Genomic DNA, 17,140 nt, shown 5'->3' with positions numbered 1-17,140 from the left:
ATTTGTTTGAGTTCATTGTAGATTCTGGATATTAGCCCTTTGTCAGATGAGTAGGTTGCAAAAATTTTCTCCCATTCTGTAGGTTGCCTGTTCACTCTGATGATAGTTTCTTTTGCTGTGCAGAAGCTCTTTAGTTTAATGAGATCCCATTTGTCAATTTTGGCTTTTGTTGCCATTGCTTTTGGTGTTTTAGACATGAAGTCCTTGCCCACGCCTATGTCCTGAATGGTATTGCCTAGGTTTTCTTGTAGGATTTTAATGGTTTTAGGTCTAACATTTAAGTCTTTAATCCATCTTGAATTAATTTTTGTGTAAGGTGTAAGGAAGGGATCCAGTTGCAGCTTTCTACATATGGCTAGCCAGTTTTCCCAGCACCATTTATTAAATAGGGAATCCTTTCCCCATTTCTTGTTTTTGTCAGGTTTGTCAAAGATCAGATAGTTGTAGATATGCGGCATCATTTCTGAGGGCTCTGTTCTGTTCCATTGATCTATGTCTCTGTTGTGGTACCAGTACCATGCTGTTTTGGTTACTGTAGCCTTGTAGTATAGTTTGAAGTCAGGTAGCGTGATGCCTCCAGCTTTGTTCTTTTGGCTTAGGATTGACTTGGCGATGCGGGCTCTTTTTTGGTTCCATATGAACTTTAAAGTAGTTTTTTCCAGTTCTGTGAAGAAAGTCATTGGTAGCTTGATGGGGATGGTGTTGAATCTATAAATTACCTTGGGCAGTATGGCCATTTTCACGATATTGATTCTTCCAACCCATGAGCATGGAATGTTCTTCCATTTGTTTGTATCCTCTTTTATTTCATTGAGCAGTGGTTTGTAGTTCTCCTTGAAGAGGTCCTTCACATCCCTTGTAAGTTGGATTCCTAGGTATTTTATTCTCTTTGAAGCAATTGTGAATGGGAGTTCACTCATGATTTGGCTCTCTGTTTGTCTGTGATTGGTGTACCAGGCTGGTCTTAAACTCCTAAGCTCAGGTGATCTTTCTGCCTCAGCCTCCCAAAGTGCTGGGATTACAGGTGTGAGCCACCACACCTGGCCCAAGTTTACATTTTAACATTAAGGAAATTAGCAATAACCTCCCAGAGATCAAAGCAACTTGTTCTGTCCATTTCAAATATAAATAACCCCTGACATTTATAGTAGTTTTGGGCCTTTTTCCATCCCCACAAGAGACATAAATAAAATATTCAATTCAGTAAGAATTTACCAGTATGACAATATATCTCATGTTTTGCAATGTTTTGTTTTCACATGCATCATCCTGTTAGTGCTGCTCCCAATGGCCCTGACTAAGTGAGTGTTATTTATAAAATATCCTATTTTATAGATGTAGAAACGGGCTTAGAGAGGCAAGATGACCTGCCCAAGTTCATACAGCTAATCAAAAGAGCGCGAGGAAATGAAGGTGGGTATTCTAACTCAGAGCCCAGCACTCTTTCTATATGTGGCATCTGTCACTCACCAAGGTCTAATATTTGCCCAACTATCTGCTAGCAGGGAATATAAAGTAAAACGTGGTTTCTGCCCTTCGGTTGAGAGATAAAGTATAAGCAGCTGTTAGCAATTTCAAATTGCTTTAAGTCAATGATCAAATGAATAGACAATAAAGTCAGAGAAAGGAGATAATCTTGTTAGGGTGATGAAGTTGTAGCCTTTAATAGTACCATACTAAAATGTACTGTGCTTATTTTTGTTATATGATTTCACTGCTTTAGCCTTTTCGGCTTGCACAAAATGAAAACACTTACCAGAACTACATTTTCCAAAGATGCAAATCTAAGCTGATTATCAGTTCAGATACTGTCTTTGAGAGGGGTTAGAAATGTAAAGAAACAAATGATAGAATATTTGTAAGAAGGGTAAATGCTTTAGTTAAAATTTAGAAATCTTAACACCTCTACTTTTGCTTTTGAAAGTGGTCACATGATAACTTTTGCATGGGCAAATTTAGGACTCAAATTATAGGAAGAAATCTTCCTTGGATTAAGAGGAATCATTGAAGAAATACAAGTGAGGATATTTCCATTGCCCCTAGACAGGATCCATTGTTCCTCAGCTGTATTTCCCAAGCTTTTTGTACTTGCTCAGTTTTAGATATTATGTATTTATTTATGTCAAGTCGCCCCTTGGTATCCAGGGAGGATTGGTTCCAAGATCTCTCTTGGATACCAGTTAATGGCTGCTCAAGTCCCTGATATAAAATGGTACAGCCTTTGTATATAACCTATGTACATCCTGTTGTATACTCTGAATCACCTCCAGATGACTTATAATACCTAATACAATGTAAAAGGTATGTAAATAATTGTTTCACTATATTGTTTAGGGAATAATGACAAGAAAAAGGTCTGTACATGTTCATTACAGTTGCAATACTTTTCCCAAATATTTTTGATCTGTGGTTGGTTGAATCCATGGATACAGAACCCACAGACAGCTGACTGTATCTGCTTCTTCCATTAACCTGTTAATTGCCTGAGGACTTCATATTCCCAGATTCCCAGCACTAATACAGTGCCTGACACATAGCAGGAATACAAATATTGGTGAATTTTGTTAAGTTGAATCTGGAACTTGACAGTCCAAACTCTGGTAACTCCTAAGCCCTGGTGAGACCTAATTAGGCTGGATAGTTTTTAGCCACTAGGACTAATGGGAAGTATATCATTTATTATATATTTTAAATTAAATATTTTATATTTAAAGTAGTTCTTTTTTGAATTGCTAGTTTGATGGCAGCTGTTTATTTAGAGCCAAGAGTATGGCACAAATGACTCCCTGGGGAAAGTTTAGCAGTTGAAATAGAGGACATAGTCCAATCTCTTAGCACCACAAGAATATGTCCATTGCCTTACTGGCATCCTTTGTCCCCATCACATCTCACAACTATGTCACCTTCATCATAAAGAACTATGAAAACATACTACTGCCTGATTTAACATGCATTTATTAATCTCCTATTATGTCTTCAGAAGGATGCTAGTTATTAGAGATGCAGAGGTGAATAAGAAATATCTGGCCAGTCATAGTGGCTCACTCCCATAATCCCAACATTTAAGGAGGCCGAGGTGGGAGGATTGCTTGAGACCAGGAGTTCGAGACCAGCCTAAAATACATAGCAAGTCCCTGTCTCTACAAAAAATAAAATATCTGGATGTGGTGGTGCATACCTGTAGTCCTAGCTACTCAAGAGACTGAGGCAGGAGAACTGCTTGAGCCCCCAGGAGGCCAAGGCTGCAGTGGGCTATGATTGTGCCATTGCACTCCAGCCTGGGTGACAGAGCCAGATTCTGTCATAAAAAAAAAAATCTATGGAGCACCGTTTATGGGTCAGGCAGTGTGGCAGGCACTGGAGATAACAGTAACTGATTCCCACTCTTTTTTTTTTTTTGAGATGGAGTCTCGCTCTGTCACCCAAGCTGGAGTGCAGTGGCGAGATCTCGGCTCGCTGCAACCTCCGCCTCTCGGGTTCAAGCAATTCTCCTGCCTCAGCCTCCTGGGTAGCTGGGACTACAGGCGCGTGCCGCCACACCTAGCTAATTTGTTGTATTTTTAGTAGAGACGGGGTTTCACCGTGTTAGCCAGGATGGTCTTGATCTCTTGACCTTGTGATCCGCCCGCCTTGGCCTCCCAAAGTGCTGGGATTACAAGTGTGAGTCACTGCGCCCGGCCGATTCCCACTCTTATAAAATGTGTATGGTATTTCACACTCCAGTGAGGAGAGATATGAATTGTGATAAGTTGCAATAGAACTGAACCTAGAAAAGGAAGTAACTAATTCTGCTTCTCTGTGACAGGGAAAGCTCCATAGAGGAAGCAAAATTTGAACTTGGCCTTGAACCATGGATTGGGTGCCTTAGTCTAACAAGGATCCTGCCTTGTATTTCAGGAAAAAGCATGAAGACATAAAAAGTGTATCCCACTTGTTAGAGGAGCTGTCAGAATGCTCTTGGCTGATAGCTACAGAAAATAAACTCATTATGGCCTAAAAAAGTAAGAAAATGTATTAGCTCAAACAAGAAACCCCAAGGAAGGGTGACAGCAGAATTGGTTAATTTAGGGGCAGAACCCACCATCGGAAACACAGATCTGTCTCATCTTTCTGCTTCGCTATCCTTGGCGTATTGGCTTTCCCCGCAGGCTGGTTCTCCTCCTGGTCATCTAATGGCCACAGCAGTGCCAGGCACTATGTCCGGGCAAAACACTGGTCAAAGGAAAAAGAAATGCTGTCTTCCTCAGTATGGAAATCTTTCTTAGGAACTTCCCAGTAGACTCCCCTTTAGTCTCATGGGCCCAAATTTCACTGCTGTCCCTAACTACACCAACCTCTGATGTGGGAAATGAGACCAACAGTGGCTAGACCTTGGGCTGGAGCTGGGATTTGCCTCTACCATAGTGTATGGCCATGGGGCAGGGAGGAGGAAGGGAGCCTGTGCAGGCAACAAACGGAATCAGCTTTAGGAGCCTTAGATGAATCAGTGTCATTAGTTCCTAGGGAAACTACTGGGCTGCTGAGAGATTAGTTTGAAAGGAAAGCAGAAGGCAGATGTAGCCTTGTGTGCCATATCAGGGATTTATACCTTACCTCTGTGCTATGGGGTGATGTCATTTCTAGAAAAGTTTCAAGTTACATGGTTTTAAGGAAATAGTGTCATTTTTAACCAGATGCTCAGTCCATCTTGAGGACGTCATCAGAATAAATCACATAGAGGTATTTAAGATACCAGGACATATGTCTTGTGTAATATGCATACTTGTAAATACACACACACACACACACACACACACACACACACCCCTGCTTCGCTTTTGTTCCCAATTACAACTAGAAAGCTAATTAGGAAATAAAAGACTTTTAACATTTAAAACACCTAAAGCAGTATAGTGTTAATTCTATCAAATGGTTATTCTCTCAAAGAATATTTCAGATCATTGAACATAATTTATTAATCACAGACCTCTTTTTAAAAAAGGGAAAACAAATAGGAAACAGGAGCAGAAACATAAAATTATTTTTGCATTTCCAGACTTTTCCATGGCGAGGTCTTTGGTAGTTAAGTTAGAAAATAGCCCCCCCTTGTGACCAAAAATCAGGTAATTGGTCATTCAAGCAAAAATGAAGCAAATTTTAAGCAATTCTCCAGGAAGAAGGAAGCAGGAAAACAGGAAAAGGCTGTCCCCTTCAGGATGATGTTAGTGTTACATCTCCAATGTTAGAAATTGCTGGTTCACAAGCCCTTCGTTTATGTTAGCATGGTTAACTCTGATTGTTGACTCTAATTCCAAAAGTAGATTTATATTTATCTATCTTGTAGGAAAATTATTTTTTAACTCTCCCATTATTTCTTTTCTACATTTTCTCTATATTCACTCTTGGCTTTTACAACATGCACAAGATGAAATAATCATTTTAAAAGTTTAACCTTATTTTCCCCAAATGTTATCAATTGTAATTAGATAGCTAATGGAGACATCTCTGGAGGGTGTGTGGGGATTTAGAAAGGCAAACGAAATAGGAAATTTGGTAATCAAAGAAATTTTTAAAAATTTTAATATTTTCAAATCAGCTCTCTTGAATATCATCCCTAAATCTTCATGTACTATTTAATGGCATAGCCATAAATTATTATTTTAGGTAACCACAACTGAGGAGTGTAGTCTCTGAATGCTGAAGAAAGCATAAAGATTGACATTTTTTTGAAGATGAAAAAGCACAACCTTACCAAGACAATAGAGAACTTAGTTTAGCTTTAATACCTGGAAAAATACTGAGGCAAATCACTGATCAGCCAGTTTGTATTTATCTCCAGTAATTTGCAGAATTTGTTGGTTTTTTAAAACCTACATGGCTTTGTAAAGACAAAAGTTCACACGTTTAATCTAAGACTTAAGATGAACTGAGATTAAGATGGACTAATGTGTTGATTCAGTTCTCCTGAATAATGATAATAATAGCTACTATTATAATTATCTACTCTGACATTTATTGAGGATTTACTATGAACCTGGAATTGTGCTAAGCACTGTCTATATATCTCATATAACACTACTGTTATATAGAGTACACATTATATTACGCGTGACAACATTTCACAGATGAGAAAATGAAGGCTTAAAGAGTTTAAGTAATGTCCCAAGACCAAGTCGTGGAGTTTGGTTTCAAACTCAGAGCTGGCTTATGACCTCTTAACCACTGGGTTTGCTGGAAGCCAGGACTGGTATTCTCCAGGCTCACATTCTCCAATCCTCTGCACTTTCAGTTGTGTCTAGTCGGGTCATGGGTATTTAGTTCATTCTGTAACAGCTGGATAAAGGGCAATCTTCCACATGATGTAATCCCCAAATCGCTCAACAAAGACATTGTTGTTAATAGAGTCCACTGGGGTCAATTAAAGAATCAAAGTCAAAGGGGAGAAGAGGGTGGTATTTTGACCAGAGAGGAAAAGAGCAAGGATTTAATTTGGGAAGACTGTTTTTTAAAAAATATTTAAACATTTATTGTGCTCAAAATTTAAATCCAAAAAATTAAATAAATCATATAATTCTCTTTATAGGCTGGGTGCAGTGGCTCATGCCTGTAATCCCAGCACTTTGGGAGGCCGAGGCGGGTGGATCACCTGAGGTTGGGAGTTCGATACCAGCCTGACTAACATGGAGAAACCCCGTCTCTACTAAAAATACAAAATTAGCTGGGCGTGGTGGTGCATGCCTGTAATCCCAGCTACTCGGGAGGCTGAGGTAAACGAATCGCTTGAACCTGGGGGGTGGAGTTTGCGGTGAGCCTAGATCGTGCCATTGCTCTCCAGCCTGGGCAACAAGAGTGAAACTCCGTCTCAAAAAAACCAAAAAACAAAAAACAACTCTCTTTTAAAGTACAAAATAATTCATCGCCTTCCTTTATTATTTACCCATTATTTCATCTGAATGTTTGTAGCTAAGATTTTCTTAAAGCAGGTTACCCATGATTACAGCTGCCTGAGAGACCTGTCTCATGGCATGTATATATGTTTCACCAAAGGCGATTTGGGAATGTGTGTTGGATCAAGATTTAGAAAATGCAGACTTGGGTTTTCCATTTATTATGCTAGTAAACTTAGTCAACTCAGCTTACTCTCTCTGAGCCTTACTTTCTCAAGTCTGAAATGGGGATAGTAATACTGGCTTATCAGTGCTTTCTGCACAGGATTCTTATACAGAATCAAATTCGTTTATGTATTTGAAAAATATGAAATACTGTATCCACGGAAAGGATGGGTGTAATTATTGAAAAGAAGAAATCCTAGCATACTTCAGGATCTTTTTTTTTCTTTTTTTTTTTTGAGACGGAGTCTCACTCTGTCCCCCAGGCTGAAGTGCAGTGGTGTGATCTCTCCTCACTGCAAGCTCTGCCTCCCGGGTTCACACCATTCTCCTGCCTCAGCGTCCCAAGTAGCTGGGACTACAGGTGCCCACCACTACGCCTGGATAATTTTGTGTATTTTTAGTAGAGACGGGGTTTCACCATGTTAGCCAGGATGGTCTCGATCTCCTGACCTCGTGATCCGCCTGCCTTGGCCTCCCAAAGTGCTGGGATTACAGGCGTGAGCCACTGTGCCTGGCCCCTTCAGGATCTTTTACTACAATTTGCATCACTGTAAGATAGAGAAAGTGAGAGCTGTGTCCATGCATGTTAGAAGTAATTTTTTTCCTTTTTGTATTCATTTTATTTTAATTTTTTTAAATTTTATTTTAGATTCAGGAGGTACATGTGCAGGTTTGTTACATGGTGCATTAGTCTGTTTTGCATTGCTATAAAGGAATACCTGAGACTGGGTAATTTATAAAGGAAAGAGGTTTATTTGGTTCATGGTTCTGCAGGCTGTGCAAGCATGACACCAGCATCTGCTCAGCTTCTGGGGAGGCCCCAGGGAGCTTTTACTCATGGTGGAAGGTGAAGGGGGAGCAGGCATGTCACATGGTGAGACAGGGAGAAAGAGAGATGTTATGCTCTTTTAAACATTCATATTTCACAGTAACTAATAAAGTAAGAACTCATTCATTACCATGGGGAGGGCACCAAGCCATTCATGAGGGGTCTATCCCAATGACCCAAACACCTTCCACCAGGCCCCACCTCCAATACTGGGGATTACATTTCAACATGAGATTTAGAGGCAACAAACATCCAAACTATTTCACATGGATATATTGTGTAATGATGTGATTTGGACTTCTGGTGAACTCATCCCTCATCCAAATAGTGAACATTGTACCCAATAGGTAATCTTTCAACCCTCACCTTCCTCCCACCCTCCTGCCTTTTGGAGTTGCCAGTGTCTATTATTTCCATTTGTATGTCCATGTGTATCCATTGTTTAGCGAGGACATGCAGTATTTGATTTCTGCTTCTGAGTTATTTCACTTATGATACTCTTCTAACAGTGAGATTTTAGGCTTTCTGGTAAGTATACCATTAGATGATAATTGTACTCTTCAGCATCTGGAATCAAAGTTTATTCTGGTTTGCTCAGCAAAAGCTCTTTAACTCTGGATCTGGTTTGGAAGAAATGGAGCGGTCTATTCTCATCTGGACCAATCCTGGGAAACATCCTCATCTCAATTAATCCATAAGTCACATCACAGGTTTTTTTGTTTGTTTGGTTTTGTTTTTCTGTCACCATGATTCTCCATCCAATGGCTCTTGTGGAATAAAGCAATGCACAGAACAGGCACCAAGGTAATATTTATCAAATGCAGGAAGTGGCACTAATAAATTTTTTTTTTAAGAGATAGCATCTTGGGCCGGGCATGGTGGCTCATGCCTGTAATCCCAGCACTTTGGGAGGCTGAAGTGGGTGGATCACAAGGTCAGGGGTTCGAGATCAGCCTGACCAATATAGTGAAACCCTGTCTCTACTAAAAATACAAAAAAAAAAAAAAAAAAATTAGCCAGGCATGGTGACACACACCTGTAGTCCTAACTACTTGGGAGGCTAAGGCAGGAGAATCACTTGAACCCAAGGGGCGGAGGTTGCAGTGAGCCGAGATCACACCACTGCACTCCAGCCTGGGCGACAAGAGTGGAGATTCCATCTCAAAAAAAAAAAAAAAAGAGACAGGATCTCACTCTGTCACACAGACTGGAGTGCAGTAGCACAATCACAGCTTACCACAGCCTCAACCTCCAGGCTCAAGCAATCCTCCCACCTCAGCCTCCTGAGTAGCTGGGACCACAGGCATGTGCCCACTGCACCCAGCTAACTTTTGTAGTTTTTGTAGAGATGGGGTTTTGCCATGTTGCCCAGGCTAGTCTCAAACTCCTGAGCTCAAGCAATCTTCCAGCCTTGGCCTCCTTAAGTGTTAGGATTATAGGTGTAAGCCACTGCACCTGGTTAGAAGTCTTAAATGACAAAGAGGAGTGAGCTAGATAAAAGAGAAAAGGGATATTTCAAGTAGAGAGCACAACATGTACAAAAACTGGGCAATGTGAATTGTTTAGGGAACTACAAGTGGCCGAGGAAAGGCAGTGTGATAGAGTGATACAGTGCAGCTTAGCCATAGCCACTGTCAGGACTTTGGAGCTGCCAGCTTTGGTTTGGATCCTAGTTCCACCTTTCTCAGCCGAGTGCCTTTGGGCTAGTTATATAACCTCTCTATATCTACCTCACGGGGTTTAGAACTATTAAATGAATTATGGTATGCTAAATGCTTAAAATATTGCATAATACATAATGAGTACTCCTACTATTAATAATGTTATTGTGAATAGTGAGATAGGCAGGGGACAGGTCCTAGAGGCTCCTACATTAAAAGGAAGAAAATTAAAACTGTATGCCAAAAGCCTTGGGGAGGTTTAGAAGGTTTTTGTAAGAAGTAGGGAGAAAGTGTGTGATCTGATTTTTAGAAAGGTCGTTCCAGTATGTGGATAGAGGATGGATCAGAGGGAATCAAACTAAAGACAGTAAGGCCAGTAAGGAGGCAACTGCAGTAATCCAGATGAAGAGAGATGGAAGCCTAAATTAAGTAAATGCCAGGTGCAATAAAGAGGAGAGGGAGCACCAGGTGAGAGTGAGCAGGAGAAGCCACAGGCCTGGGTGCCTGAATCTCAGTTGTCAGGCCTGGGCAGTTGAGTGGTGTGGATACCACTCACTGAGAATGGGAACGCCAGGAAAGAAGTGGATTTGGAGAAACATGGGGGAGCTTAGTTCTGTAGTACATGGTGTCTTTGATTTTGGACATACTGGGTTTGAAGAGAACAGCCAAGTACTGATGCTTAGTAGGTAATGGTTTGGTGCTTCAGGAAGAGATCAGAACCCTTTGATAAGAACCCTGGCCTGGCCGGGTGCGGTGGCTCATGCCAGCACTTTGAGAGGCCGAGGCGGGCAGATCACGAGGTCAAGAGATCGAGACCATCCTGGCTAACATGGTGAAACCCCATCTCTACTAAAAAATACAAAAAAAATTAGCCGGGCGCGGTGGCGGATGCCTGTAGTCCCAGCTACTGGGGAGGCTGAGGCAGGAGAATGGCGGGAACCCGGGAGGCAGAGCTTGCAGTAAGCCAAGATCATGCCACCGCACTCCAGCCTGGGAGACAGAGCAAGACTCCATCTCAAAAAAAATAAAAAATAAAAAATAAAAAATAAAAAAAATAAAAAAATGAGTCTGGCCCATTTAGAAATGAAGCTGTCTATACTTCCAGACTGAATAACAACCATTTTTTGTTAGTTGTTTAAGATGTGATCTCTGCCTTAATTATCGATAGTCATATTCAAAAGATTCACTAAATCTCATCTGGGATGGAGACGTTTTTGAGATTCTTTTGGCAATTCAAGAGCATTATCATTGATTGTTCGGCAGTGACTGAAACAATGGCACTGACAAAATTAGACATACACTCATTGCTTTGGCCATATTTTGAGAATTTTGTCAACTGATTGTCTTCACAATGTCCTTCCTTTGGACATATAATAAAAATAATAAGTATACAGTCATTATTTGAATGTGTGCATATAGTTGCAAAATTACCATGTGTTTATATGTATAATGTGTTTCTAGTTTTACACTGTTTAGTCACTCAAAAATTGTATTATGATTGCAACTTTCCCCCGCAGGTATCTCTGATGAATATATAACACCTATGTTTAGTTTTTATAAGAGTATTGGGGAACTGAAAATGACTCAAGAGGAGTATGCTCTGCTTACAGCAATTGTTATCCTCTCTCCAGGTAATTTCAATGTTATATTCTAATTTTTATGCCATTTTTTTCAGTATACTAGTAATAACATTTATTGAAAAAAATCTGGAAAACATAGAAATATAAAGAAAAAGTGAAGTGGCCTATAATTCTACCATCCAAATAGAACCATTATTAACCTTTCAGTGTACTTCTTTTCAGTCTTTTTAAAAAATATCATGCTTATTCATTTAATAAATGTATATTGAACACCTACTATATGCTAACCATGGTGCTAAGCACCAGGGATGCAACAAGACACAGCTCCCATGCAGCTTGCATTCTGGTAGGATGAGAAAGGTAATAAATGAAGAAACAAGAATATTTTTTCAGAAGGTGGTAAATGCTACAAAAAAAAATAATGAGAATATAAAGAAAGAGAGTGGCACAAAAATGGTATTTTAATTCGTGGTCACGGGAGGCTTTTCTAAGTGGGTGGCATTGGAGCCAGGGATATACATGAAATTACATACTTTTAAACATAATAAGGAACTTTTTTCTGAGTTTATATTTCTTCAAAAGTCATTTCCCAAGTCATTAAAAAATTACATTGGTAAAGTTGTAATATGCGCTACATATTCCATTGTATGAATATACAATCATTTACTTAATCTTTACCACATGTTTGTATATTCAGGCTATTTCCAGTTTTTTTGTTGTTGAAAATGTTTTTTCAACAGTTTTTTTTGTTGAAATGAATACCTCTTTCCATAATTTTTTCTATATTTTTGGGTTACTTTAATAATTTGGGAGTTGAATGATGCCACGTTCATGATTTGTAGAGCATAATAACAATGTTAGCCTTAGACCATTTTTATACATTATATTGAGGCAGAAGCTAGTTGTTACTTTGCTTTACCATAAAAATTATGACTTGTGACTAAAAAACTATTCAGCAGAACCTACTAAAGTTATGTATGGATATGTCCTATGACCCAGTCATTTCACTTCTGAGAATATACTCAACAGAAAGGATGCTCACGTCCACCCTACAGGTTATCTTTAGGGGTTTTGATTGGAAGGGGAATTAGGAGGCTTCTGGGAAGCATTACATGTGTTGTATCTTGATCTCGTTATAATTACGTGTGTGTGTGTGTGTGCATAAAAATTCATCAGGTTGAACACTTAATTTTTACATTTTGTGTACAACATTTAGCTTACACATCAAAATAGTTAACATTGCTATAATTATGCCGAATTAATGCTTTTCCACTTTTTAATTTTGTCATTTTATTTTAAACTTCAAAACAGATAGACAATACATAAAGGATAGAGAGGCAGTAGAGAAGCTTCAGGAGCCACTTCTTGATGTGCTACAAAAGTTGTGTAAGATTCACCAGCCTGAAAATCCTCAACACTTTGCCTGTCTCCTGGGTCGCCTGACTGAATTACGGACATTCAATCATCACCACGCTGAGATGCTGATGTCATGGAGAGTAAACGACCACAAGTTTACCCCACTTCTCTGTGAAATCTGGGACGTGCAGTGATGGGGATCACAGGGGAGGGGTCTAGCTCCTTTTTCTCTCTCATATTAATCTGATGTATAACTTTCCTTTATTTCACTTGTACCCAGTTTCACTCAAGAGATCTTGATGAATATTTATGTTGTAATTACATGTATAACTTCCACAACTGTAAATATCGGGCTAGATAGAACAACTTTCTCTATATTGTGTTTTAAAAGGCTCCAGGGAATCCTGCATTCTAATTGGCAAGCCCTGTTTGCCTAATTAAATTGATTGTTACTTCAATTCTATCTGTTGAACTAGGGAAAATCTCATTTTGCTCCTCATCTTACCATATTGCATATATTTTATTAAAGAGTTGTATTCAATCTTGGCAATAAAGCAAACATAATGGCAACAGGCTTTTCTTTGGGAACAAAATTTGATAAATATACAAACTCATTTCTTTAAATGTTGAAAGACATCCTATTGAATCTGAGGGGGTAATTTACAGAAAGATACTGTCTTTCATTACATCAATGGCACTTTTGTCATCCCTGGAAAAGTCCTGGTGAATAGTCATTCATTTGTAATAGTCCTCTGATCATTTCTTTTTCTTTGAAATTCAAAGAGAATAGCAAACAGAAAAGTTAACAATTTTCACATAAAATATTCCCTCAAGCAATGCTTTCCCCATAGTTAGTCTTGAGGCAGGATTCACAAATTCAGAGTTTGCAGCTAACTGCAGTGATGGGCCCTTCCTTTTCCTCTCTTAAAAGTGCTCCGTTGGCTTCATTGTATCCAATCATCTTTCTGTTTTGTTTTGCTTTTGAAAACATTCCTATACCTGGGAGCACAGCTGCTGTATACTTCCCCCAAAGCAGGAATTAGTTCATTTCCTTCCTTCATTGTTACACTGTTGCATTCTTCTCCCTATTATCCTTTGGTGAATACAATAAAACACCTTCTATAAGTAATGGGCATATATCTCCCTTTCTCCTAAAATTAGCCAAAGTGGAGCATGATTAGCAAGCAGTTTTTTTGTATCAAAATACTAGGACAACCCTGGAATTCTAAAAATAACCAGTCAGTGGAAAACTGTGTTGAGGCTAGCTAGCATCAATTGGATTCTGATACAACAAAAATGTCTTGAGTTCCCAGTAAGTACAAGATTCATTTGCCAAACTCAATGGAGGATACAAAAATGAATGCCACCCAGTAACAGAGCTGAGCCCAATTCACGCCTGTAATCCCAGCACTTTGGGAGTCTGAGGCTGGAGGATTGCTTGAGCCCAGGAGTTTGAGACCAGCCTGGGCAACATAGGGGAAACCCTGTCTCTACAAAAAATAAAAAAGAATAAAATCAGCCAGCGGCTGTGGCTTGCACCTGTGGTGGTCCCAGCAACTTGGGAGGCTGAAGCAAGAGGATTGCTTGAGCCCCGGAGTTGGAGCCTGCGTTGAGTCATGATCGCACCACTGCACTCCAGCCTGGGCAACAGAGCGACACCCTGACTTCAAAAAAAGAAAAAGGAAAAAACCCAGTAACTGCCTGGAGGGAGTTATAAAGGCTGCAGCACAACTTGCTGTGGGTTTACCCTGGAACTTGGGAAAATTTCATAGAGGAGATGGTACTTCTGCTGGGCTTCAAGGGATAGCCCCGAATTCAGTGGGTCCAGGTAGGAGGGAAGGGGTTCAAGGTGAAAGGGGTGTCAGGAGCAAAAGGAGGAAGGTGGCAAGTTGTAAAGACCGTACGTAATCTGGGGAGGGAGGGAGGATGCACAGTCTCTTTCTAAATTTCAGTTTCACCATTGTAAAACGCAGAGATCAGCACTTATCGCATAAGGGGATTTAGCTTATTAATGACGAGTAAGTGGGAAGTAGCAGGCCCACCAGCGAGAGGGTTGGTGAGGAAAGGACATTGAAGAAAGAAGAAATTTCAGTTTGGTGTCTTCGGATCTCATGCCATCTGCGCAGACAGCAGTGAGAAATGAGCCTGGAACTTGTGGGGCACTGGAGACAGCAAGAAGCTTAATCCTATAGGTCTGGATTTATTCAAGTGGTTAAGACCTTGTAATAGCAAACAATAAAGCTCGTCACATGGAAAACTAATTGTGGTACTATAAGAAATACATATTGTGTTTTTGTTCCTGGTTTCTGACACAGCTTCTAAAAGCCCTGGGAATTCCTGAGTGATAGGGGTAATAGGAGCATCTCTGGGTGAAAATAAATTACAAATTATAAGTGCTATGAAAAAGAAGTATTTCCCTTGCTCTGATATGCACTTTTATGGGTCATTTTCCACACTAGTAGAGTTTTTTTTCTAAAATGCAAATCTGGTTACATGTTCCCTGTGCTACTTGATTTCCCATTGACTTCAGCAGAGACCCAGAGCTCCTTGGGAGAGCAGTTGTCTACTGAGACCTCCCCCCACCACTCCACTATATGATCCTACCGGTTTTGTCTCCTGCCCTACCTATATTCTAGGCTTCCAAATAAAATGCATTCCCCAGAGGTCTAGCTTCTCCTACACCAAATGAGAAAGAAAGTATAGAGATGGGGGAATAGAAAAGGTTTGCTTGTTTTCTCCCTTTCCCTTCCACCCCAGGTCTCAAGTAGGGGTGATTTTGTGTCTCAGGGGGACATTTGGCAATGTCTGGAGACACTTGGTTTTCATAACTTGGAGGTAGAGGTGCTACTGGCCTCTAGTGGGTAGGAGCTAGTGATGATGCTAAGCTTCCTACAATGCACAGAATAGCCTCCCTCAGCAATTATCTGGCCCAAAATGTTAACAGTGCTGAGGTTTAGAAACCCTGCTCTCTCTCATCCTGTCTTAGTTCATTGAGGCTGCTGTAAAAATATACCATAAACTGGGTAGCTTATAAACAACAGGAATTGATTCCTTACAGTTCTGGGAAGTCTAAGATGGAAGACACTGGCAGATTCAATGTCTGGTGAGGACTTCCTGGTTCCTAGATGGCATCTTCTAGATGTGCCCTGACATGGTGGAAGGCATTAGCTAGCTCTCTTGGGTCTCTTTTATTAGGGCACTAATACCAGTCATGAGGCTTCACCTTCTGGCCTAATCACCTCTCAAGGGCCCTACCTCCTAATACTATCAATTTAGGGGTTAGGATTTCAACATATGAATTTTGGGGGGACACAAATACTCAGACCATAGCATATCCCAAGAAAATATGACTCCTACACTGTACTCTCTCTTGACCTGATCTAGCATCTAGCTTCAACATAATTCTCATGGTGGTGGTTTTCTGTTCATAACAACATTGAGGACAGCCATTTTATTAGTGAATCCAAATACTAGATATGAGCAACTGTTTTTGAAATTTTGTTTTCTTTCTTTGTTGTTCAGAATGAGAAACTGATTTCACTCATTGATCCTACAGCAGCAGCATTTTACTTTTCCCCAGATTTTTACAAAATTACAATTTATTCTCTTTTCCTTATGTGAAATAATAAATTCAGTACACTATCACATATCACATTTGGGTGTTAGCTGACTTATTTTTTGGACATTCAGAATCCACTGCCTTTACTTCTGTAAGAGTACTCTGATTTCCTCAGGGTAACCACCCTCTTCCCATCTCTTAGTCCATATGTTTTAAATAGAGTTGATTCCACCCCCCAGCTCCAGAGTTGGAAGTGTGATTGAGGCATAGCTAATCAGAATATCACATATCTTAGGTCACAGTCATTGGTTTAGAATTGAGCAGGTGACTTATTTAAAGAAAATAAGATATACTGCTGGAAGAATTTTTAGGAGGAAGGCAGTGTCAGTTACATGCCTGTGTGTGTGTGTGTGTGTGTGTGTGTGTGTGTGTATTAATTGTTCCAAATTCTTCACTCTCTCCCTGTAGTAGAATTATATGGCCAGGTTATTTGACTCGTGAATTTGCAGTGCCTCTCACAGGAGTAGGCAGAACATACTTCCCCACCCACTGATGTTGAGCTTGTCTTTGTGGCTTGCTTTTGGCAATGGCACGTGGGTGGAAGTGAGAGTGTCAGTTCCAAGCTATGGCCTTAAGAGACATCACATGTTTCTGCTGCTGCTCTTGCACTTCTGCTATCTGCCATGAGAAGGGAATGCCCTGGATAGTTGCAAGTCTCAGAATGAGAGACAGAAGAAGCACACCTAACCCAACTTAAGCTTGAAGCAGCATCCCTCCTCTCCACCGTGAGCTAACATGCAGTTCGACAAACAAGAAAAATCAATGTTTATTACTGTAAGCCACTGAAAGTTAGGAGTTGTTTGTGATACAGCATTATCACAGCAACAGTCTAGCTAATATATCCTATTTGTGTTCAGATCTGTTCCCTTCCTTCCCTTCTCTGTTCATCTAGGGAGGGAGGGCTAACCCCTGACAGGCTGCATTTTATAGGTTTCTCTGTTAACTGGCTTTGGCCAGGTTCAATCAATGGAAAGTATTAATGGGAGACTGGAGGATGAGAAGAA

At 40.1% G+C, this 17,140-nt stretch overlaps 1 protein-coding gene across 2 annotated transcripts in view; it reads left to right on the top strand.

The window, feature by feature from the left end:
• NR1H4 (nuclear receptor subfamily 1 group H member 4) overlaps positions 1-12,711 on the top strand; it is a 70,773-nt gene extending 58,062 nt beyond the window's left edge. For both annotated transcript variants that reach the window (XM_032171510.2, XM_032171508.2), the window contains exons 8-9: positions 11,099-11,212; positions 12,473-12,711. In XM_032171510.2, coding sequence (XP_032027401.1) covers positions 11,099-11,212; positions 12,473-12,711 — 353 coding nt within the window. The remainder of the gene's footprint in view (positions 1-11,098; positions 11,213-12,472) is intronic.
• The last annotated feature ends 4,429 nt before the right edge of the window (positions 12,712-17,140 follow it).

The sequence above is a fragment of the Hylobates moloch genome, unplaced genomic scaffold, assembly GCF_009828535.3.
Source record: "Hylobates moloch isolate HMO894 unplaced genomic scaffold, HMol_V3 SCAFFOLD_12, whole genome shotgun sequence".
Taxonomy (NCBI): domain Eukaryota; kingdom Metazoa; phylum Chordata; class Mammalia; order Primates; family Hylobatidae; genus Hylobates; species Hylobates moloch.
The sequence above is the reverse complement of the archived record's forward strand: the minus strand, read 5'-3'. Positions and strand labels throughout refer to the sequence as shown.